Genomic DNA, 25,886 nt, shown 5'->3' with positions numbered 1-25,886 from the left:
ATACCCCCTGTATATAGTCTCCACATTGACTCGGTACCGGTTCCCCCTGTATATAGTCTCCACATTGACTCGGTACCGGTTCCCCCTGTATACAGTCTCCACATTGACTCGGTACAGGTACCCCTTCTTTATAGTCTCCACATTGACTCGGCACAGTTACCCCCTGTATATAGTCTCCACATTGACTCGGTACCGATACCCCCTGTATATAGTCTCCACATTGACTCGGTACCGGTACCCCCTGTATATAGTCTCCACATTGACTCGGTACCGGTACCCCCTGTATATAGTCTCCACATTGACTCTGTACCGGTATCCCCTGTATATAGTCTCCACATTGACTCGGTACCGGTACCCCCTGTATATAGTCTCCACATTGACTCTGTACCGGTACCCCCTGTATATAGTCTCCACATTGACTCGGTACCGGTACCCCCTGTATATAGTCTCCACATTGACTCTGTACCGGTACCCCCTGTATATAGTCTCCACATTGACTCGGTACCGGTACCCCCTGTATATAGTCTCCACAATGACTTGGTACAGGTTTGTTTACGCTCACATGGAATAGTGTTTGGTACAGTATTTGATATTTGGGAGGATTTGAGGATTAATCATGTGAAGAAACTCTCCCTCTCCCCATTTTGTCAAAAAGCCTTCTCTCATTTCTATCCCTTCAGTTGCCGTATCAAAGACAGCGAGAGAGAGCGAGGGAGAGAAGGAACACTGGAGACGGAGAACAGGGTGGATTCCAACAAAGTCATCAGAGGCTGAGCAGACATCAAAGCTTCCTCCGTTACTCCCCCTCCCATTTCTAACGGCGATAATGACTGTTTAAACGCGCGGCAGCTCAGGAGTCCCACGCCTATTACATGCAGACACACGCGCACGAACCCGCACAAACACACACACGCACTCCGACGCTTTCCCACGTGTTTGTCTTCACTCCGCTATCCCTACAGCACTCATTAGTTAGCAGCGCATCCTCAGACTCTGCAGCAACAAACTCTCCTTCCCACTGCTATAATAACCTCCCATCACACTATGTCAGTTCTCAGAAAATGCAGAGGAAACGGAGTCCACACGATCCGGCGCTGGGTTGAGCTCCTATGGACAACAATTCCAATGTGACAGAAACCCTACGGGAGAGAGCGGCTTGACTAAGACTTAATTAATATATGCCATTTAGCAGATACTTTCAGCCAAAGCAACTTGCAGTCATGGTTGCATACATTTTCTGGTATGGGTGGCCCCAGTGGGAATCAAACCCACAACCTTTGGCTTTGCAAGTGCCACACTCTACCAACTGAGGCACATAGGACCTTAAAGTTTCCTCTTTCATACAAATATGAAATGTGTATTCATGTTTAGCTGAATAGTTCATTCTGTTGGTTTTCAATGAATGTGTCTGTCAGTAGGAAATGAAATACGAACCAAACTGTTCTCTATTTAAAGGGCAATCTGAAATTGGTGAATCCATTTTTGGAATTTCAAATTGTTGTTATATTGCCATTGATTGTTGAAGAATATAACTTTTCTCCAGCCCTATCCGTCAGCTGTTTAAAACAGTGGTGCGGTGCCAGCTGTGGTGTTATTTCAATTGTAGTTGTAGTTGAGTGGCCTGCAGTGAAGCACGTGTTGAGCCTGATGTCTGGTAGAAATGGGAAAGTGTTGAAGCTGAAATTCATCGTGACCTATCTCTCTCCCTATGTGTGTGTGTGTGCGTGTGTGTGCGTGGCGTGTGGCGTGTGTGTGTGTGTGTGTGTGTGTGTGGTGTGTGTGTGTGTGTGTGTGTTGTGTGTGTGTGTGTGTGTGTGTGTGTGGGCACGTGTGTATGTGTGACCTATCTCTCACTACATCCATCTGAAAAGCAGCAGGAAACTGCTCCATCACAATGGGAGTAATACATTACTTCTCCTGAAAAATATATATTTCTCCTTCTCCGAACTGGTGCTGGCTTTCTGAAAAAAGCCCTTTGAACTAGTGGTGCTGGCCCTCTGAAAAAAGCCCTGGCCCTATGAAAAAAGCCCTCTGAACTGGTGCTGGCCCTCTGAAAAAATCCCTCTGAACTGGTGCTGGCCCTCTGAAAAGAGCCCTGGCCTTATGAAAAAAGCCCTCTGGCCCTCTGAAAAAAGTCCTCTGAGAATAACAGTTCAATATGCTCCTGTAAAGTGATGGTGGTGTTGTGGATAAAACACATAGGACATGAAGATATGCTTCTCTATGCAGATACAACCTGACGTTCAGATACATTCAGTCACTATGGCTACGGCCCTCATTCACTACTTCCCACAAATCTAAAACCATTTGATTGGTAGAGGCATGGGCTAGTGGGAGTTTCCACCACATTTCTTATACCAGTCATTTCCTTTCATATCCTTTCAAAATCACTCTTTGCGAGGAAGGAGAGATAATTGGGACATAGCCATGGTTCTTTGTTGTGGACCCTGGGCTTGTGTGCTCAGACATTTGGAACACACACACATAGGCTCGTTTAGGATCTGGCCCGGGATCGGTGGGTTTTAATTGGTAAGGGTCAGGTGGGAACATTAGGCATGTTACAGAGAGCATGTTGGCTGGATGAGCAGGCTCATTACATTGAGCAGAGGGAGGTTTTCTTGGCTAATCGTGCTGATTAGGTGGAAAGCGTGCTATGGGTGACTGACGATGAGTGTTGTTTATGGTTATGGGGAAATGTACAGTAATTGGTTTGTCAGTTTATCGGTTGGTCTGTGTTCACCATTGTGGACAGGTATGACTGTCTGGGTGATAAATAGTATAGTATCGTCCCAAATGGCACCCTATTCCATTTATAGTGCACTACAGATGTAGGATCTTTATTTGAGCCAGTTTACTACAGCAGGAAAATAATGCTGCAGCAACAGGAAATATGAAAAATTATGTGGACTATAATTAATGGGCATTTTGGTAGGGGTTGTCTGAAATTTCAAAATGGAAATTACAAACCTCAAATACAAGTTTAAAATGTTCAGCATTGCAGTCAAGTTCTCTGGCAAAAGGGTGATCAAATTAAGACCCTACATCTATATGTAGGGAATAGGGTGTCATCTGGGACACAGACCATGTCTCTGTGTTACAGAATGATGATCTGGTTATGTTGATTGATAGTGGTTTGGTAAAGATGACCGTCTATGTTATGGAGACAGACACAGTACATACATACAACTGTACTGTACAGATATATTAGAGATGTAGCCTAGTAGCTAGCTTACAGAGCTGATGCAGGTGATGGGAGAGAAGGATACTAAGATTGAGGATCAATGAGGTAGAGTTGATTAGAGCTGAGGCCACTGAGGTACTGTAGATCCGGACCCGTATTCAAAAACGTAGGAGTGCTGATCTAGGATCAGGTCCTCCCCCTGCCCATATTATCTTATTTATTACGATCTAAAAGGGAAAACTGATCCTAGATCAGCATTCCCACTCTGAGACGCTTGACACACACAGGCTCAGGTGTAGACACAGTCTACTGACCATACAACAGGTGTCTATAGAGACACAGTCTACTCACCATACACAATAACAGTGGCAGTGGTACTTCTCCTCTTGGCAACAATGTTCTTGGCCACGCACGTATAGTTGGCCGTGTCCGACAGTCTGGCCTGCTTTATAATCAGGTTGTGGTCAATGGTGATGTAGAAATTACGGTCATCAGCCGGGTCAATGATCTCCTCGTTCTTCAACCACTCAACCTGAGATGGACACAAGGAGAAAACTGTGTGAGGAGGGAAGGAAGGAGGGAAGGAAGGAGGGAGGTAAGGAAGGAGGGAGGTAAGGACCAGGTGAAAGAGAGGACAGGAGGAAGCTAGTTCCATTTATGATACTAATCACATTTCCTGAATGCCATAGTTACTGCCAAAGCTCTCGTAAATTGAACCTGTCAAAAGGTTTACGGCACGCACCGTAAATGTCAAAACCTATCAAATGTAATGTTTTTTTATTTCCCTTTCACATTAGGGGAATGGAATTTTCAGACATCGAAAGTGAAATTCTGTGTTTTTCTTAGTTTACCGTCACATGCTTTTCCTTATGAGTTCTGCTCTGATGGAAATTCACAGCGCCTCCTAGCTCTCACTGGGAGCAGTGTCTGACCTGACTTGCATGGTGCCTCCTTGAGAATGAATTCTATCAACAGTGACAATGCAGCTGTACGGGAAAAGGACAAGGACATGCCAGAAACATCAACAACAACATACAAGTACAACAGACTCAGAACAAAGGGACGTGCTTTCTGTATGAAGCTGTATGATCAAAATGATGTTGAAAATTAGAATCAAGGCCAGTCCAAGCAGTTATAGGATCAGACTATTGAATGTTCAGGATGAGTTCAGAGTTCATAACCTCCCCATCTACCTCAGAAGTAGGTGTGAGGGAGTCATTATTTTGGGTGTGGAACTGTGTGAAGGTGATAGCTTATTAGCCCTCATCGGGAATAGAAGTGTCTGCTTTTAACTGTCTGTCTCACACTCAAGGCTTGAAATGAAAGCTGAAAGAGCCAAGTGAAAATTCCAGCAGTGCTTCAACTGAGCAAGCACACACACACACACACACACACACACACACACACACACACACACACACACACACACACACACACACACACACACCACACACACACACACACACACACACATAACCCAGAAATCAGGCAGGGTAGCAAAGCTGATAACATGAGCAGAGTATAATTCATACATGTAAATAGATGAGCACAGTGTATTGTAGCACTAACCCATGCTAACAGAGCAATGTTACGGTGTTCATATTAGACAGCCTAAATCTCAGCAGTTTAGTTATTTATATTTATGTTTTACTTATCCTAATATGGACACCGTACAGTGCCACAAAGCTGTGGGAGCTGTGTCAGGCAGACAGGCAGGCAGGCAGGGGACAGGAGTCAGTGGCAGAGCAACTGATCTACAGGCTTTTGACTGAGACCCAGGCTTACTGAGACAGAGTCTGAGCTCTCTATAATACCCTAAACCACCTTTAGGTCCGTTCGCTACCCAACATTGGAGCTAGGAGGGAAAAAGTTGGGCTATTTCTTTTCTTTTCATCAGCAACACTAAATCCCATCTTTTCTTCCTACTATATGGAGTGTCTAATTCAGGCAGGCGAAGCCAGAGAGCCATTTCAGTCAATATCAGTCACATTTATTAATAGTCATAATCTGATATAAACATATATTTGTATAATCATCACAGCACGTCATTTAAATATCTGACTAATCATTTGATTACGCTGTAGGATTTTAATGAGCGAAATTTTGAAAGTCATTCAAATCTTCTCGGGGGTTGTTTTCCAGTTTAAAACGGCTACTTTTTGGCATTACTACCGCAGACACAAATATCAACAAACGCCATAATGCAGGTGTGCATTTCACCCCACTCCTTCATCAGTGCTCCAGGCTACTCCCCACTGTGCAAAATCAGCAAAACCCCTAGACCAAGCCGGCATCTGTTTGGAAAGTGTTCGTGTGAAGACCAAGGGGAGGTAGAAAAGAGACGAAAACCCAGTGGGGATACCACTTTGGAGATTAGTAATGAAAGCAGAGGGAGAGAGAGTGAGGGTGTGTTTATAGAATGGTTAATGCCTGCTAGCATGCTGAAGCCAAAGTTAAAGTCTTGCAATATAAGTAGGGCCAGTTGTTTTTATTTATTTATTTATTTCCTTGACCGGAATTTCCAGCATTGACCATTTGGTTTGCTGCAGGTTGTTGGTTCGAATACCCGAGCCGACAAGGTGAAAAATCTGTCTGTGCCCTTGAGCAAGGCCTTATTTTGCTCCAGGGGAGCTGTACCACTATGGCTGACCTTAAAAACAACGTCTTTTACTGCACCTATCCGGTGAATCTGATACGTCCCTTAATTGCCCCTAATTGATCATTTCTTTGCTACAACTTCCTTGTCCGTTGAAGAGGATCAGCTTGAGCTAAGTGAGGTGTAGATTCACTGATCTACAAATAGTTTTCACTGCCAAATAATCAGCTTTGTGCAATTAAGATTCACAGAGCTACGCCTCCCTTGGCTTAAGCGATTTCCCCCCCCCAGTAAACACTCACGCACAACCAGACATTGATTGAATGACTGATTGGAGACAGCTTGTGTCAGTTAAAGAACATTTCTTAGGATTTTCTACCTGCAGTAAACATAGTGGATAATGCTGGAAATACCGGTCAAAGAAAAGTCCACATAAAACAACCAAAACCTCCCCCTTATCATAATACACTGTTACAAAACCAGACATCCTCTGCAGTATTTGTCTAGATAATGTCACAATACCCCTACTGAATGGTCAAACAAAACAAACCTCACATAATTCAACACCATTGGTAACTCCCTGCTACCAAATGGTACAAACCTACGATTCTATCAACGAATCTCACAGAAATGAGTTGTAATTAATATGCACATTATTAGATAATTGTGATTTTAACAAGTCATTTCAAAGTCACTAAGTGCTAAATAATGGACTGTTAAATGAGGGGTAATCAAAAGCTGCTTTACAACAGCAGCACACAATTAAGAAACATTACTGTTCTTCGGTGAGATTCCAAAAAACATAACGATCATCTTTAGCTCTGAGATAATTGTTCCTTGATTCCTTACCGATAGACTTAGTGATTCCTTACCAATAGACTTAGTGATTCCTTACCAATAGACTTAGTGATTCCTTACCAATATACTTAGTGATTCCTTACCAATAGACTTAGTGATTCCTTACAAATGGACTTAGTGATTCCTTACCAATAGACTTAGTGATTCCTTACCAATATACTTAGTGATTCCTTACAAATAGACTTAGTGATTCCTTACAAATGGACTTAGTGATTCTTTACCAATAGACTAAGTGGTTCCTTACCAATAGACTAAGTGATTCCTTACCAATAGACTTAGTGATTCCTTACCAATAGACTAAGTGATTCCTTACCAATAGACTAAGTGATTCCTTACCAATAGACTAAGTGATTCCTAGTTTTTTTGGGAAACTCACCCCTGATCAGTTCAGTGGTAAATTGTAGTCCTATCAATTCTAATATTCCCAGTATTATCAGGAATTAAAGCATTCATCAAAACATACAGTTAGAAAGAAACATTTGAGGCTGGTTTCTTGATGTGGGCTATGCTGAGCTGAGACAAAGAAACCTCCTGTGGCAGAGGGAGGGATGGTTACAGTGTGAGTGTGTGTGTGTGTGTGTGTTTGTGTGTGTGTGTTTGTGTGTGTGTGTGTGTGTGTGTGTGTGTGTGTATGTGTACGTACGTGTGTGTGTGTGTGTACGCATGTGTTTGTCTGCGTGCGTGCCGGTGTGTGTGTGTGTGTGTGTGTCGAGCCGTTAGTCACAGCTGGGGGATGGAGAGTGGTTTATTGGATCAGACCAGCCCCCCACTGAGACACAGAGTGTGTTATTCTAACCTCCTCTCTCCAGGACGCCCTGTCTTTCTCTGAGACACACACCGTTAAACACACCTCCAATGGCCCTGTGCACTTGGCCTGGTCCAGCCTGGACCATGGAAAGCCATTCTGTAATCTGTACATAGCGTTAGGCTACGACAGCCTAGTTAGTATAACATATCGGTTCAGTTAGAGCAGAAGACATGACACCACGAACCCTTGGAGATTATGGGGCAGAATAATGTAATACTATCAAATATGCATTACGCTTTCATTCATATATTACACATCATTGGGAAGAGAACAGCACCTGACATTTCCAGATAGAACCCTCCAATGAAGCATAGAATCAATGATTTCCCCCCACCAGCCTGTCTGTTGGTTTAACAGCAGTCCATTAACAATCTGCTTGACTGTTAAACAACAGTGGAGGTGGTAGCTCTTTCAATCATTGGACTGTTAATATCATGATTATTGTGCATTACCCGTGATTAGTTAAATGAGATAGGAATAATCCAATCCATAGGCTGCGTTAACATCTCCACCTGAATAATAATGATAACAAAAACAAAGGTAGTCATGTCCCCAACTCAACCCCCTGAAACCCCACTGTGCCTTGATTGGTCACACACCACTGGCAGGGACTCGGCAATCTGCCGTGAAATTCACTGTCCATGGTGTTGTGAGACAGAGCATTGCCTGCCACTGATAAACACACGAACACACGTAAGCACATATACATCCTCCACCTCTTCAAAACCTAACCCTCCACCTCTACCATCCTCCACCTCTACCACCCTCCACCTCTACCACCCTCCACCTCTACCATCCTACATCTCTACCACCCTCCACATCTACCACCCTACACCTCTACCACCCTCCACCTCTACCACCCTCCACCTCTACCATCCTCCACCTCTACCATCCTCCACCTCTAGCACCCTCCACCTCTACCATCCTCCACATCTACCATCCTCCACCTCTACCATCCTCCACCTCTAGCACCCTCCACCTCTACCATCCTCCACATCTACCATCCTCCACCTCTACCACCCTCCACATCTACCACCCTCCACCTCTACCACCCTCCACCTCTACCACCCTCCACCTCTACCATCCTACATCTCTACCACCCTCCACCTCTACCATCCTCCACATCTACCACCCTCCACCTCTACCACCCTCCACCTCTACCATCCTCCACCTCTACCATCCTCCACCTCTACCACCCTACACCTCTACCATCCTCTACATCTACCACCCTACACCTCTACCATCCTCTACATCTACCACCCTCCACCTCTACCACCCTCCACCTCTACCACCCTCCACCTCTACCACCCTCCACCTCTACCACCCTACACCTCTACCACCCTCCACCTCTACCATCCTCCACCACCCTCCACCTCTACCACCCTACACCTCCACCACCCTCCACCTCTACCATCCTTTACCTCCACCATCCTCCACCTCTACCACCCTCCACCTCTACCACCCTCCACCTCTACCACCCTACACCTCTACCACCCTCCACCTCTACCACCCTACACCTCTACCATCCTCCACATCTACCACCCTCCACCTCTACCATCCTCCACATCTACCATCCTACACCTCTACCACCCTCCACCTCTACCACCCTCCATCTCTACCACCCTCCACCTCTACCATCCTCCACATCTACCATCCTCCACCTCCACCACCCTCCACCTCTACCACCCTCCACCTCTACCACCCTACACCTCTACCATCCTCCACCACCCTCCACCTCTACCACCCTACACCTCCACCACCCTCCACCTCTACCATCCTTTACCTCCACCATCCTCCACCTCTACCACCCTCCACCTCTACCACCCCTTCAAACTCGTCCCTAACACAGATGGACACAAAAACATTGACACACAAACCAGACCGCCCCCCCTCCTCCTCTCAGACACAAGGCCTCTACTCCTCCCCAGACAGATGTGGTCGTGGTGCTCATTATTGACTGATTGGCATCGGGAGAGTCATTAACATAATTGGCACATTTGTTGTCATTAACAGGGGGAAATTGCCACATGTCAGCCCAGGCTTCAAGAGCGCGAGCTGGCCTGTCAGCAGGAACAGTGGAGAAAGAATGGGAGATCTAAGAGAGAGAGAGAGAGAGAGAAAGAGCGAGAGAGGGACGACGGTGTAATAAAATAGATAATATATACGCTGTGGCTCTGTGTCTCCTGCTTATGGCTGCGTCCCTATTCCATACACAGTGCACTACATGTGACCAGAGCCCTATATAGGTATTAGGGTGCTTTTTGGGACGCAGACTTCCCTGACACTGAAAGACAATTGGCTCCAGGAAATAAACACAGGGAGGGTGAGAGACCCACAGGACCAGTGACTCAAGACTCACTCAGCCTCCACACGTCTCATCTTCCTCATTCATCTAAGGAGAATACTAATCAAGCCGTTCATTACACAGAGTAACAAAGGCCATTACGGGACTAATCATTATGTTCAAAGTCAATCAAGGAAAGTTCATATAAATTTAATCTGGAGGCCCGCAAATATGTGTGTGTGTGTGAGTGTGAGTGTGAGTGTGAGTGTGAGTGTGTGTGAGTTAGAAAAATAAAAGTAGGGAAGGGGAAGAATGACTTACTGCTGAAGGCAATGGTAACACTCCAAACATATAGTTTGCTTCCTTAAATTCACTTCCAAAGGTTTATAATTGATCAAAGAGTTTGTCTGAGATGAGAGATGTCTCTTATTCCCTCAGACACAGTATTTTAACAGCTTTGAGGACTCTCATCCACGCCAATTGTCTTGCTGTCAATTGCAATTCTGACAGGTTCTGTTGTAATTGCCAATTATTGCTTTATAATGTTTTTAGTTACAATCTCAAAAGGTACATTGTCTCTCTCGTATTCAAAGTCATAGTGAATCTACATGTGTCCTCCTTCTGGACGTTTGAGACAAGGGAACCTGTTCAGAAGTTAAACCATGTTTCAGAAAGGAGCAAAATGATCTGATTACTATTTGACCACTGGCCAGAATGATCCTTTTATTTTGACATCAAAGACCTGAAGATCCTTATTAAATAAAGATGTCTACTTAGCTACACAGTGGGAGAGTATTACCCGCATTCAACATGCTGTCGCTATAGTCAACGCTGTGACTATAATCAACACTGTGACTATAATCAACACTGGGACTATAATCAACACTGGGACTATAATCAACGCTGTGACTATAATCAACGCTGTGACTAGAATCAACGCTGTGACTATAATCAACGCTGTGACTATAATCAACACTGTGACTATAATCAACACTGTGACTATAATCAACACTGTGTCAACACTGTGACTATAATCAACTCTGTGACTATAATCAACACTGTGTCAACACTGTGACTATAATCAACACTGTGACTATAATCAACGCAGTGACTATAATCAACGCTGTGACTATAATCAACACTGTGTCAACACTGTGACTATAATCAACGCTGTGACTATAATCAACACTGTGTCAACACTGTGACTATAATCAACACTGTGACTATAATAAACACTGTGACTATAATAAACACTGTAACTATAATCAACGCTGTGAATATAATCAACGCTGTGACTATAATCAACGCTGTGACTATAATCAACACTGTGACTATAATCAACGCTGTGACTATAATCAACACTGTGTCAACACTGTGACTATAATCAACACTGTGACTATAATCAACGCTGTGACTATAATCAACACTGTGACTATAATCAACGCTGTGACTATAATCAACGCTGTGACTATAATCAACGCTGTGACTATAATCAACGCTGGGACTATAATCAACGCTGTGACTATAATCAACACTGTGTCAACACTGTGACTATAATCAACACTGTGACTATAATCAACGCTGTGACTATAATCAACACTGACTATAATCAACGCTGTGACTATAATCAACGCTGTGACTATAATCAACGCTGTGACTATAATCAACGCTGGGACTATAATCAACGCTGTGACTATAATCAACACTGTGACTATAATCAACGCTGTGACTATAATCAACGCTGTGACTATAATCAACACTGTGTCAACACTGTGACTATAATCAACACTGTGACTATAATCAACACTGTGACTATAATAAACACTGTGACTATAATCAACACTGTGACTATAATCAACGCTGTGACTATAATCAACACTGTGACTATAATCAACGCTGTGACTATAATCAACGCTGTGACTATAATCAACGCTGGGACTATAATCAACGCTGTGACTATAATCAACACTGTGACTATAATCAACGCTGTGACTATAATCAACGCTGTGACTATAATCAACACTGTGTCAACACTGTGACTATAATCAACACTGTGACTATAATAAACACTGTGACTATAATCAACACTGTGACTATAATCAACACTGTGACTATAATCAACGCTGTGACTATAATCAACGCTGTGACTATAATCAACGCTGTGACTATAATCAACGCTGTGACTATAATCACACGGCCCTGTGACTATAATCAACACTGTGACTTATCAACGCTGGCCAACACTGTGACTATAATCAACGCTGTGACTATAATCAACACTGTGACTATAATCAACGCTGTGACTATAATCAACGCTGTGACTATAATCAACGCTGTGACTATAATTAACACTGTGTCAACACTGTGACTATAATCAACACTGTGACTATAATCAACGCTGTGACTATAATCAACACTGTGACTATAATCAACGCTGTGACTATAATCAACACTGTGACTATAATCAACGCTGTGACTATAATCAACGCTGTGACTATAATCAACACTGTGACTATAATCAACACTGTGACTATAATCAACACTGTGACTATAATCAACACTGTGACTATAATCAACACTGTGACTATAATCAACACTGTGACTATAATCAACGCTGTGACTATAATCAACGCTGTAACTATAATCAACGCTGTGACTATAATCAACACTGTGACTATAATCAACACGGTGACTATAATAAACACTGTGACTATAATCAACACTGTGACTATAATCAACGCTGTGACTATAATCAACGCTGTGACTATAATCAACGCTGTGACTATAATCAACACTGTGACTATAATCAACACTGACTATAATCAACACTGTGACTATAATCAACACTGTGACTATAATCAACACTGTGACTATAGCGGTGATTTGGGACAAAGTGGGAAACATGCAATATAAGCACACACACATACACACACCGGAGTTTTGGGGCAATGATGAATTGATTGATGTGTGTGTGTGTTGGGACTCCATGTGTGCATTGTCCCATACTGGGGATGCGATTACACTAACCAGGGGCCTGCTGCTAGGAGGCTTCCCTGCCCAGTGCCCACTCTACCAGCCAAGGTTGGCCAGACTGGCAGGGTCATTGTGCCATCCATGTGCCTGCTTGAGTTTCTCACACCACAAAGAACCTATACTGTAGGTGAACGACACAGACAGCACACCATTCCAATCAAGTCTTATTCATCTAACTGGCCCAAGGCATTATCCTCTTATCTAACTGTCCCAAGGCATTATCCTGTTATTCATCTAACTGGCCCAAGGCATTATCCTCTTATCTAACTGTCCCAAGGCATTATCCTCTTATTCATCTAACTGGCCCAAGGCATTATCCTCTTATTCATCTAACTGTCCCAAGGCATTATCCTCTTATTCATCTAACTGGCCCAAGGCATTATCCTCTTATTCATCTAACTGTCCCAAGACATTATCCTGTTATTCACCTAACTGGCCCAAAGCATTATCCACTTATTCATCTAACTGGCCCAAATTATTATTTTCTGACAATCTTGCAACCCTTACAAATAAAATACTTTGTGAACATTGACAGTGTAGGGCGAAGATCTGTAGTTCCACCTTCAGTGTATGAGACTGCCACTTAATGAAAGTGTCCCATTGGTTATTGTGGCAATGATACAGATGTGGGATCTTAATTTGACCAGTATTGTTGCAGAACAATAATCCTGCAGCAACGGGATTTGAATGTTTAGTCCATAATGTTGCTTGATTGGTGGTTCGTCTATTAGCTGGGGCTACATGACAAGTGTAAAACTGTTCATATAACTGTGTATCTCCACAGGAACGCAGCACTACTGATACTAACACAGGTACAGTTCTGATTCAGAGGGGTTGGGTTCAATGAGGAAGACACATTTCAGTTGAATACATTCAGTTGTACAGTTTTCCCTTCACTGTGAGGAGATTCATTAGGCTCGCCCCGTCATGTCATCACTGGACCCAGGCCTGGAGGGAGGGAGGAAGAGAGGGAGAACATCCAAACACACTCAAATGTTGAGATGATTGACAGGTGGAGACATTCAGGGCCAGCCCTCTGGTTTGGGGTCGCCGCGGGAATGAGGCGTATGTTTTTATATTTTTTATGGCGAGGTTCTCCATATTGAACACTGGCTTACTGCTGAACTCACATACTCTTAAGTACTTTAACATCCAACACTATTCTCCTCCAGTCCTGCACCATGCTGCTGCAACAGTCTGACTGGCTCCAGAGGCTGAGGGAGGCAGTGAGAGAAAGAGAGAAAGAGAGATAGAGAGAAGAAAGAGTGAGAGAGGGCAGCAAAGACTGAGGGAGATAGAGAGAGAGAGACAGAGAGAGAGAGAGAGATCATTTCTGTGTTCACCGAGGGACCGAACAGGACGAAATGGCCGCTGTGTGCTTCCACTTCAGCCTTTCGGTCCGGGGGAAGGCATTCGACTGAGGCTGACGACAGCATGCAGCTATAACCACACGATTATATTTGAAGTACTGCAGATAAAACAACATTTTGCGTAACATATTAGGTGGAAACTACTCTTTGAAATGATATTAAAATAGGTGTCTATATTGCAGCTGACTTGCTATGAGAGACGGGGCTGTTGACACCCTATTAGCATTAAAGCGTGTTAAGCTTTGAACTAATTGGGCTGACGGTAATCCTATTTAATTGACTCTCGAAAACGAAACTGTTAAAAAACTCCACAACAAATCTGTTTTCCATGGCTCGGTCAGCACAATACAACACTCATATTGCATGTTTGGCAGGTTAAGAAGTCATACTAATAATTTATGCTATTTAACAGGACCCTCTCATCCAAAGTGACTCAAATGAAACCTTACAGTCGGCACTTTAACCTCATAGTCATTGTATCATTTCAAATCCAAAGTGCTGGAGTACAGAGCCAAAACAACAAACAATTTATCACTGTCCCAATACTTTTGGAGCTCACTGTATTTTATATGTGACCACAGCGGCAATCGAACCAATGGCCCTTTGCGTTGCAAGTGCTCAGGAAGTGTTGCCGTATATTTGTTGGATTCAGAGAGAATGTTTTTGTGTGTGTGCAATCCATCTCGGAAGGTCTTTATGTGTTGAAGGGTGTTTTCTGCCTGTCTGTCTGCCTTCCTGTCTGTCTGTCTGCCTATCTATCTGTCCATCTGTCCATTTATCTGCCTGTCTGCCTATCTGTCCGTCTGTCCGTCTGTCCGTCTGTCTGCAGAAGCCATCAGCACAGGACAGACACCACACCAGTCCCCTTCAACACATAAAGATGGATCGCACACATCCTGTGCTGATGGCTTCTGCAGACAGACAGACCAAGCCTGGTCTTTATTTATGTGTGAGAAACAACTTTATTCAACCTTTCAGTGACTTAATTAAACATTTCAGTGCTGCTGGAAATCCCACAGCCAGATGGTTGAGTCGACGCGGACTGTCTGTACTTGGGGGTAAGGGGCTAGGAAAGCAGACTAACAGACAGATAGATAGACAGCCAGATGGTTGAGTTGACGCAGACTGTCTGTACTTGGGGGTAAGGGGCTAGGAAAGCAGACTAACAGACAGATAGACAGCCAGATGGTTGAGTTGACGCAGACTGTCTGTACTTGGGGGTAAGGGGCTAGGAAAGCAGACTAACAGACAGATAGATAGACAGCCAGATGGTTGAGTTGACGCAGACTGTCTATTCTTGGGGGTAAGGGGCTAGGAAAGCAGACTAACAGACAGATAGATAGACAGCCAGATGGTTGAGTTGACGCAGACTGTCTATTCTTGGGGGTAAGGGGCTAAGAAAGCAGACTAACAGACAGATAGACAGCCAGATGGTTGAGTTGACGCAGACTGTCTATTCTTGGGGGTAAGGGGCTAAGAAAGCAGACTAACAGACAGATAGACAGCCAGATGGTTGAGTTGACGCAGACTGTCTGTACTTGGGGGTAAGGGGCTAGGAAAGCAGACTAACAGACAGATAGACAGCCAGATGGTTGAGTTGACGCAGACTGTCTGTACTTGGGGGTAAGGGGCTAGGAAAGCAGACTAACAGACAGATAGACAGCCAGATGGTTGAGTTGATGCAGACTGTCTGTACTTGGGGGTAAGGGGCTAGGAAAGCAGACTAACAGATAGATAGACAGCCAGATGGTATGAACACCATGGCTTCCTCTGTGCTGCGGGGTCTGGAGCATCTTCTCTGAGTATATAAACATCTGCTGGGTTCCTCAAGCTCTGGCCTGGCCCGGTGTAATGAACTAACTACCAGACAATGAACTAGAGAAGTACCTCCCACTGCAGTGCTGACTGACAATGATCTTGGGTCAGTTTTGCATTATCCCCACTAATGGTTAAGGTTAAGATTGGGGGAGGGGAAGCTGATCCTAGCTCTGTACCTAGGGGAAACTTCCTCCCGGAGCGTGCTGACTGAAATGAGCAGGATTGACCATAGCGATATTCTCTTCTCTGTTTAGTTCAGGCTTTCACTGTGTGTATGGATTAATACACACATACTGAACAGGGAACAATGAAGACAAGCCACTTGGTTTTGATGGAGCATATATCATGTGACAATCCATGGTATTTTCACTCTCTGATGACAACCATATGTATTGTATTGTATATCATTAGCAATATGATATATATATAGTTTTTAAATGTAGCCGCTTTTTGAAGCTTTCGAAAATTGTTTCTCGGGCAAACGCACATAGTTTGTTATATAATGCATAGCGTTATTTAATGCAGGCCTTTGTCTTTGCAGGGTTGCCTCCTCCATGCAATAGTGGTCCCATGGGGCGGCAGGTAGCGGAGCGTTGGGCCAGTAACGGAAAGGTCGGTTAAAGACAGTTAACCCCCAAAAACAACTGCTCCCCAGGCACCGTGGATGTCGATTAAGGCAGCCCCCCCACACCTCTCTTGATTCAGAGGGGTTTGGTTAAATGCAGTTCAATGCATTCAGTTGTGCAACTGACTAGGCATCCCTTTTGCCCGTCGTCCATGACAACCTGGCAGGATCCCGGAAACCCTGAGTAACTGCCTTAGTCTGCTTCCGTGGCAACCGGCTCCACTATAGTCCATAATACTATGTCACCCCTCACCCCATCTTTATCTAAGAACAATGTCCAAAGATTTGATGGGCAGTGAGAGAGAGGAAACATGAAAATAAAAAGGTCAGGAGGCATTTTGTTGCTAGTACATTTGAATCGCAGTCTTTCACTTTACGTTTGACAGCTCTTCCAGAGGTAATGAATGGGGAGGTTCTCAATGGGGGGATGCCCAACCAAACTCTATCATTATCCATTCCTGCTCCCTTCTAGCTCAAGGAGCCACTCACGAATTTACCCTCTGCACCACAAAGAAAAACATAACGCTACATCTTAGTTCTCAAACCAAACACAATTAAAGCACCATATAATGCTCTGCTTATACCCTGCCCTTCCTCTCCAGGGGATATGCACATATCAGACACTGACAATTAGTGAGCTTTGGTCAAATGTAACCGTGGAATAAAAAGCTTCCAGTTGAATTCTTTGATTGATAGTTTCCTTAAACTATCCAACCATGAGTCATTTCAAGAAGATCTTTGTTTTAAGTCATTTCCAGGGCTAGAGAAACAAGCACAAACTTTTACTATGTGCGCGAGCCAAAATAAACGTCTGGGGCTTGTTTCTTTGTTGGAGTGTGCAATGCTGTCTCTCTATCTCTAGAATCAGATAAGTGCCAAAAACTGGCTAGCGCCATGTTAGTGTCCAGCGAGCAGGATTAGAATCTACCAGTCTAGACAGAATCACTGAACGGAACAGGGAGAGATAGTCCACTAGAATGGAACAGAGGAGCTTTTCAGTTCAGAACACATTTCAATTTAGAATGACCAGTTACTGAATGTGCTCTGGGGTGAAGTTTCCCCTAGGCACAGATCAAGGAACAGCTTTCCCCTCCCCCAGTCTTAACCTTAATCAATAGTGGGGGGAATGCGAAACTGACCCATGATCAGCATCTAGGAGCATCTTCACCCTACACCAGTGAAAGTATTATAACGTGGCACCATACGAGATAGTGTCTGGTAGGTTAGGCTTAAGGTTTTGACATCTGCCTATAATTAGGATAATACTGGAAAAAATATTGCCTAGTTAGGTTTACAGTATCATTCTAATTGCAAGCATATTATGCCAATGCTTTTACAAAAACAACCTCTAATATCGCAATACATTTAACATCTAAATGTTGCATTGCTTGGACAGAGCTGCCGTCTGGTGGAACCATTTGTGAATGACTGTTTCATAGGAGGTCGGAATAAAAGAGATTGCTTGATAATCTCAGATAATAATGTCAGTAACTGTTTTTTTTAATGTTGACAAAGCTTTGATTTAATTTCAGATAAAACATTGACAATCACTCCAATGAGCCAAAGCGCACAGCTTACTACAGCATATCCAGAGGATTATATTGGGCCCTGTGCATTATATGAACGAGTTTGGCACTAGTCAAAAGTAGTGTACTACATAGGGAATAGGGTACTGTTTAGGATGCAACCTTTGTGCACAAAACTAAAACCACTGAACCTTGGCCTGAAGCCAAGGATCTCATGGAAAAAAATACTTTCTACAAGGAACAAAACCTAGCCACTGCTTTTTTAGCAATGTGCTACCAATTGTACTCTTATATGCAATGTAAATGATTTTTGTTTTGCGTAATTAGATTGAGAATGGAGAGCGCTAGGTGTGTAATGTGGGGGCATTGTAAACTGGCCACCGGCTAGGCTGCTCTGGTGTTAAGTTTGCTTAGAGAGCCATTAGCGCTGTGCATTCCAGACTGTGAGAGGCTTGTGTTGTCACGGAGCCAATGCTAACCACTAATCAGGGAGACTGACTGGAGGAGGGCCGGGGCCCCTGCTGCCAGACCCCGCAGGGAGCACGGGCCTTGCCTGGAACCTGGGCCTGCCAACAACTTCCTGCTAGGTGGAGAAAGCGGTGAGGGGGGGAGGGGTTGGGGCTTTTAGTGCTTCCAAACACCACAAACTGCTGCAATGCTGCTTCGCTTGGAAGGCAACACTACTATTACTCTGGGCACTGGCATGGCACCAGCCGGTCTACGTTTTCTACCTCGCCGCAAGACCTCGCCGGTATTCACGTCTACACCCGGCCGACAGTCTGGAGAGAGTATGTGAGTGCTTACCTTATACTCTGTATCACTAGAACCAAATGAACTCAGTGACAGTACATATGCCCCATCCCAGCTTGCCCTAACAATCACTTGACCTAGTTACAGTAAACTATGACATGGACGCAACTCGCTCACCAAGGCACTCACTACTCAGCTAGTACAGTATCATCAGCAGCACTCTACACTCTAGTTTGACTGGATTAAATTGCCACTTTGGTGGCGCTGTCCAGTGAGTCCAGTCCAGTCAGGGCTCTTCATCGAAAGAGCCTGCAGGGCATCAGTGAGCCTTGATCCTCTGATACATTAGCCAACAACATGACCCGTCTTTTCCTGACCCGTGGCCAGACACAAGGCGTACAGAGGGACCCCTGGGCCGTATGAAGGTACCACATCACTGATGCATTCTGACATGACCAGACTAATGTCATCTGCTTCAGAGTGGCTGGCATCAAGAATTTTTCTTGGAGAAGGCAGATGACTGTTCTTAGTGTGTGTGTGTGTGTGTGTGTGTGTGTGTGTGTGTGTGTGTGTGTGTGTGTGTGTGTGCTTATGTGTCGCTGCACTGTGTAGCCAGTGTGCTATATCTCTAAGATATGAGGCTGCAGTACAGCAGGCTGCAGTCTGGTCTGGTCTGGTCTGGTCTGTCCTACAGGGTTTCTGAGCATGTCAGCCACGGAGCAGAGAGCTGTCCTGTCATCACTGTCTGATGTCTTTACTCCACTGCAGCTGTGTCTTTCACTCACAGCCCAGCCCAAACACAGCCCAGACACAGCCCAGCCCAGACACAGCACAGCCCAGACACAACCCAGCCCAGACACAGCCCAGCCCAGACACAGACCAGCCCAGACACAACCCAGCCCAGATACAGCCCAGCCCAGACACAGCACAGCCCAGACACAGACCAGCCCAGACACAGACCAGCCCAGACACAGCCCAGACACAGACCAGCCCAGACACAGACCAGCCCAGACACAGCCCAGACACAGCCCAGACACAGCACAGCCCAGACACAGCCCAGACACAGCCTAGCCCAGACACAGCACAGCCCAGACACAGCCCAGCCCAGACACAGCCCAGACACAGCCCAGACACAGCCCAGCCCAGACACAGCCCAGCACAGACACAGCACAGACACAGCCCAGCCCAGCCCAGACATAGCACAGCCCAGACACAGCACAGCACAGCCCAGACACAGCCCAGCCCAGACACAGCACAGACACAGCACAGACACGGCCCAGACACAGCCCAGACACAGCCCAGACACAGCACAGCCCAGACATAGCACAGCCCAGACACAGCACAGACACAGCACAGCCCAGACACAGCCCAGCCCAGACACAGCCCAGACACAGCACAGCCCAGACCAGACACAGCCCAGACACAGCACAGCCCAGACACAGCCCAGCCCAGACACAGCCCAGCCCACCTCTGACACAGTCCAGCCCAGACACAGCCCAGCCCATCAATGTGAACTCTATTGACTTGAATTGGTCTTTCCGGGTCAGCACCAGTCTTTCCATCAATTAGAAGTTTTGAGACACAATCAACAGTGCTGCAATGTCTAAAGTCTAGCAGTCTAGTCCCAGCCCCCTTGCCTGTGTGTCTGTATATTAACCTCCCACCAATCTCTGTTGAACCATGCCTTTCATCAGCAACAAAGTCCAAATAGAGTCTGTACTTTTCAAACTACCCTGAAATTCTTCCCGAATTGCCATTCAAAAGTGATATATTGACAGAACGATTCAGAGCAATACCAGTCAAACTCACAAGATATCGAGTTCTACTGTTATGGCTACACATCTTTTTCTTCAATGGTTTTGAACTTGACCCCTCACAGCTCACATTAGTACGGTGTCCATTTTAGGACATCTTCATACATCAAAGTCAGTCGTCAGTCAGAGTTAAGTCAGACATCAGCCAAAGTCTCGTACTGCATTTAGCGTCAAGTCCTAGGCTGAGCGGCAGTCCCGGATCTGTCATCACGTGTCTATTAAGTCACCGGTCCCGTATGGCTCAGTTGGTAGAGCATGGTGCTGCCAATGCCAGAGTTGTGGGTTTGATTCCCGCTGGGGACCTGTATGAGCAAATGTATGCACTCACTATTTCCTGTAAGTTGCTCTGGATCAGTGTCTGCTAAATGACTTAAGTGGCAAGGTTGTATGTTGCCAAATGCTGATAGGCATGTTTGCGAGGGATTCAAGTTTCGAGGTGCAGCCTGACACTTTCACAAGAGTCCACAGGCTTGACCCACCACGACTAATATTAGCACCTCCTAAAAAAAAGTTATTAAACTTAACATCAGGCCTGTCAATCAATTTTGAGTAGAAGGAGAGGGCAGAGTTCAGAGGTCACAGGTCAAACACACCGCCTTGCCAATAAGAGAGACAATAGCATTTTGACTTAAATACAGAGGATCAATAAATCTTATTAGCCTCAAGAGCAGAGACATCAATCCTTTTTTGCAGGGTGATCCCATTATGACAGCTAAAATGAATGAAAAATGCATGAGGTAAAAACGGAGGGGGAGAAAATATGAAACTGGTGCAGAGACCAGACCCCCTGAAGCCTCTCTGTTCAATTGAACGAACCAATCGACCAATTTATTGGCTTGATTTTTCCTGCAGGATAATTCCTAAAACTCTTATGGCCGTATCGAAGTGAACAGGATAAGGCCTGAGAGCATTGCGTACTGAGAGTGGATTGTAAAATGTTACTGTTGTGTCATCAACTGTGCAGAGTGAAGGAGGAAGAGAGAGAGAGAGCAGAGGCAGAGATAACTTTTCTCTCTGTCTCTGGCTCTCTCGCTTTCTCTGCCCTGGTCGCAGAGCTCCATGCGTCCTTCAGCACAGCAGGAGGAGGCTCTCAATCTCTCACAAGTGTAACCCAGTTCAAAGTCCACTTATCCAACACCAAAGTGTAGACCAACCCAACAAACAGTGAAGGTTACTGATGTCTACCTGCAGAGTAGACCAACCCAACAAACAGTGAAGGTTACTGATGTCTACCTGCAGAGTAGACCAACCCAACAAACAGTGAAGGTTACTGATGTCTACCTGCAGAGTAGACCGACCCAACAAACAGTGAATGTTACTGATGTCTACCTGCAGAGTAGACCAACCCAACAAACAGTGAATGTTACTGATGTCTACCTGCAGAGTAGACCAACCCAACAAACAGTGAAGGTTACTGATGTCTACCTGCAGAGTAGACCCACCCAACAAACAGTGAAGGTTACTGATTTCTACCTGCAGAGTAGACCAACCCAACAAACAGTGAAGGTTACTGATGTCTACCTGCAGAGTAGACCAACCCAACAAACAGTGAAGGTTACTGATGTCTACCTGCAGAGTAGACCAACCCAACAAACAGTGAAGGTTACTGATGTCTACCTGCAGAGTAGACCCACCCAACAAACAGTGAATGTTACTGATGTCTACCTGCAGAGTAGACCAACCCAACAAACAGTGAAGGTTACTGATGTCTACCTGCAGAGTAGACCAACCCAACAAACAGTGAAGGTTACTACAACGGTGGTTAACGTTCCAGTGGAGTCCCAATAGTCAAACTGTAAAATATAGACAACACTGTAGTGTAAGGATGGAAACAGGAAGTTGATAAATACCTCTGCAGCAGGTATGCCCTCAGGTGGGCGGCACTGGAGAAGCACTTCCTGTTCCAGTGACACCTCCTTCCCCAGTGGCTCCTGGTCAAACGTTTTCCTGAGATCTGGAGGGGAAAAATAAAGACGAAACATTAATTGAGCAATCATGATCAAATTCCAGGTGCGACCCAATCTATCTGGCTCGAAGGACCATGAAAAGAAGGCTGATGAAAAAAAAGGTGAAATAGCAAAATACACATTTATCTCAGAAGTACATAACATGAATCGCCATCCATTGTAAGTGTTTAGTAGTATTGTTCATGCTTTCCTATTGGCCTCAGCTTCAGAACTCTTGTGTTACTCCCACTGAATCCCTCATTTGATTATTAGGATTATCCATTTTGCAATTTACTGAAAAGTCAACGAAACTGAACTCCTCCGGACAAGAAGCTAAAACTGCTGTAGCAGTAAACCAAGCAGGGATCTCGGCACAGAATTGAAATTCAGCATGCACACATCTCTATTCACAGACAGGGAATGTAGATACAGCTGGACAATCCTATAGCCGAGACTACCTGACCACCAATATCTAATCTGCGGCATCTCAAGGCCCCTTGGTATATTGAGAGATTATAGAATGCCTCCACCGAGGACACGGAGAGACCTTGCGTATGAAAAAAGAATACAGACGTTTTCTCGATTTCATTGAGAACACTTCGTCCATCCCGGAATTTAGCATGATCAGTAGTCCACCACAGTTAGGTGACTCATCTCACAAGCACACAATGACACATGTAGGCTACCTTTGCAAAGAGAGTAAACCATGGAAACATTAAATAGGCGTGGAAACCAGGAGGAGGGGTGTGGGCAACCGTGTAGCCATTTTGGAGACACCATCTTTTCATTGTGTATTTAAGCCCTGCTTTAGGTTTCTGGTCCTCGTGGTTTTCTATCCCCTCTTTGTGAATTCAGCCCAACGGCCGGGGTCACGTGACAGAAAACACAGGGATGCACAGAGAGAGAGAGAGAGAGAGAGAGAGAGAGAGAGAGATGCATGAACGAGGGAGGAAAAGAGAGGACAAACACAGGGCAAGTGGACAGTCCCCGAGCAAAGCTCAAGTCACAGGAGTTGTCAGGGATCTGAGGTGGTTCGTAGCAGAGAGGAAGCCACTGGATTCTAATGCCTGTCCACTGGGACCTCTATTCTCACACCTACTTCCCTAGCTGTTTTCTACAGTATGTGTGTTAGGAGGGTGTGGAGTGGAGGGCTTGACTGCATGAGAATGACATCACAGGGAATGGCAGCGCTGGGACAATTCATACAGTTGTTATTACAGTTATTATATGGATTTCAAAAGACTGCCTTGAGGTTTGAAGACAGTTCTTTTGATTGGCTAAAGGGAAAAGTGAGTGCCTGATTTGCTGCATTATTCTTGTGTTTAAACCAAGCTCTTTAGTAGTTGACATACTGTACAGTACAGCTTGCCGGGAGACAGCTGGTGCTGAGTAGTTTATGCCTATTTAAATCCATGGAAGTTACTGTTCATGATTTCATTATACATCCATTATGGATGAGATGATGATTGAATACAAACAGACATGGACAGCACAGAAAAGACTGATATCTGTACTGCTTCTTCGAGCGTCGCTGGAGTTGAAGACAAATTGATAACAGCGAGCACAACAATTCACCATAGACTGTGTCATTGGGGACCCTTGAGAAAAGAAAAGTATGGATTCAGCCCTGTAAGAAACAGGCATCATTTGACTGACACCCCCTGAGAGATCGAACAAGCGTAAAAGTAATGTCTGCAGACAGACTAGCAGACAAAGACATGGAGGAACACAGAAGTCTGTGACTTAGGGATCAGCCAGTCAGGCTGTCCTCAGCAGGCTCTGTGAGTGATTCTCCAGCTGGCTCTTCCATGGCCCCCAGTGCCTCGCTAAGACACCACATTCCAGTCCATTTCCACACAGCTTCCTCACTCCCCTCTGGAGCTGCACCACGGGTAGCGACACAGAGAGGTGACCAGAGAGAACTAGACCAGAGCTACTGTACCAGGAGGAAGGAGGCTGGAGTGTGGAGGAGACAACCAAGTACTGAGACAATATTAATGTAGTGCCAAACAAAATAAAAAAACAGACTAAATCAGGGAGCTGAGCACTCGGTAGTTGACGTGCTCAAATAAACTAACCCGTTTCAGGGAACCATTTTAGTTTTCTTTAAAGTTATTAAAAACAAAGTGTTCAATCAAATGTGTGGGTTTAGAATGCATGTTTCTCTTATTACTGAGGTAATCTTTCTCTTTGTAAGAGAGGCAGAGGGGAGCAGTGCTGCTAGACAGTTGAGGCCTTGAAGAGGCCCAGCAAAATAAATGAGAATAATGGCCGCCAATGATATATTCACGATATATAAGTGAATTACATGCTATGAGGGAATGTCCTGCTCTCTTTTAGTGTGGGAAAGGGGGGAAACACAAGCACACAAATCCTGCTTTAAGCTGTACACGAAAGAAGGATGGACATTTCCTTTTGATTCACTCACTGGGCCTCCTAACCTTATAAGTTTAAAACAACATCAGGAAGAGACTTGAGAATAGACTGTTTTCTTTCTTGACCCGATCACAAACAAACCTCCAGTTAGGCTAGCTACAATCAGAAAAAAAGGGTTCCAAAAGGGTTCTTCGGCTGTCCCCATAGGAGAACCCTTTTTGGTTCCAGGTAGAACCCTTTTTGATTCCATGTAGGAACCTTTTGGGTTCCATGTAGAACCCTCTGTGGAAAGGGTTCTCCCTGGAACCAAAAAGGGTTCTCCGTGGAACCAAAGGGATCTACCTAGAACCAAAAAGGTTTCTTCAAAGGGTTCTCCAATGGGGACAGTCGAAGAACCCTTTTAGGTTCTAGATAGCACATTTTTTTCTAAGAGTGTAGTGCTATATATTTGGCTCTGTAGTGAGGGCTGAACAGATGCAGAAAAGCCATAAAGCAGGTCTGTAATTTGAGAAGGGCTGTTTCATTAGCTTAGCAGGTGACTTATTGATGGAGGTAATCAGTGATTTTGATGTGGCTTTAAACAGAAACACATGTATCCCCCAGAGTCAACAAGAGTGGGAGAGAGGGAAAGATGGGAGGAGAGAGACCAGGGAGAGAGGGATGGGTGAAAGAGCAAGAGAGAGAGAGATCAGGGAAGGTGTGGGGGGAGAGAGAGGGGGGAGAGAGAGATTAGAGAGAGACATTAGAGAGAGACATTAGAGAGAGACATTAGAGAGAGAGAGAGAGACATTAGAGAGAGAGAGAGAGAGAGAGAGAGAGAGAGAGAGAGAGAGAGAGAGAGAGAGAGAGAGCGAGAGAGAGAGAGAAGAGACCAGGGCAATGCCAGGAAGTGTGTGGGCTC

At 44.9% G+C, this 25,886-nt stretch overlaps 1 protein-coding gene across 2 annotated transcripts in view; it reads right to left on the bottom strand.

Annotated features, from left to right (window-relative positions):
• Nucleotides 1-25,886, bottom strand: part of unc5ca (unc-5 netrin receptor Ca) — a 308,049-nt gene that overhangs the window by 112,648 nt on the left and 169,515 nt on the right. For both annotated transcript variants that reach the window (XM_045707149.2, XM_045707150.2), the window contains exons 4-5: nucleotides 22,514-22,617; nucleotides 3,533-3,713 (exon numbers count right to left, since the gene is read on the bottom strand). In XM_045707149.2, coding sequence (XP_045563105.1) covers nucleotides 3,533-3,713; nucleotides 22,514-22,617 — 285 coding nt within the window. The remainder of the gene's footprint in view (nucleotides 1-3,532; nucleotides 3,714-22,513; nucleotides 22,618-25,886) is intronic.

This window comes from Salmo salar, chromosome 24 (assembly GCF_965601325.2).
Source record: "Salmo salar chromosome 24, fSalSal1, whole genome shotgun sequence".
In the NCBI taxonomy this organism is placed as follows: Eukaryota; Metazoa; Chordata; class Actinopteri; order Salmoniformes; family Salmonidae; genus Salmo; species Salmo salar.
This window is presented reverse-complemented; position numbering and strand designations above follow the sequence as displayed.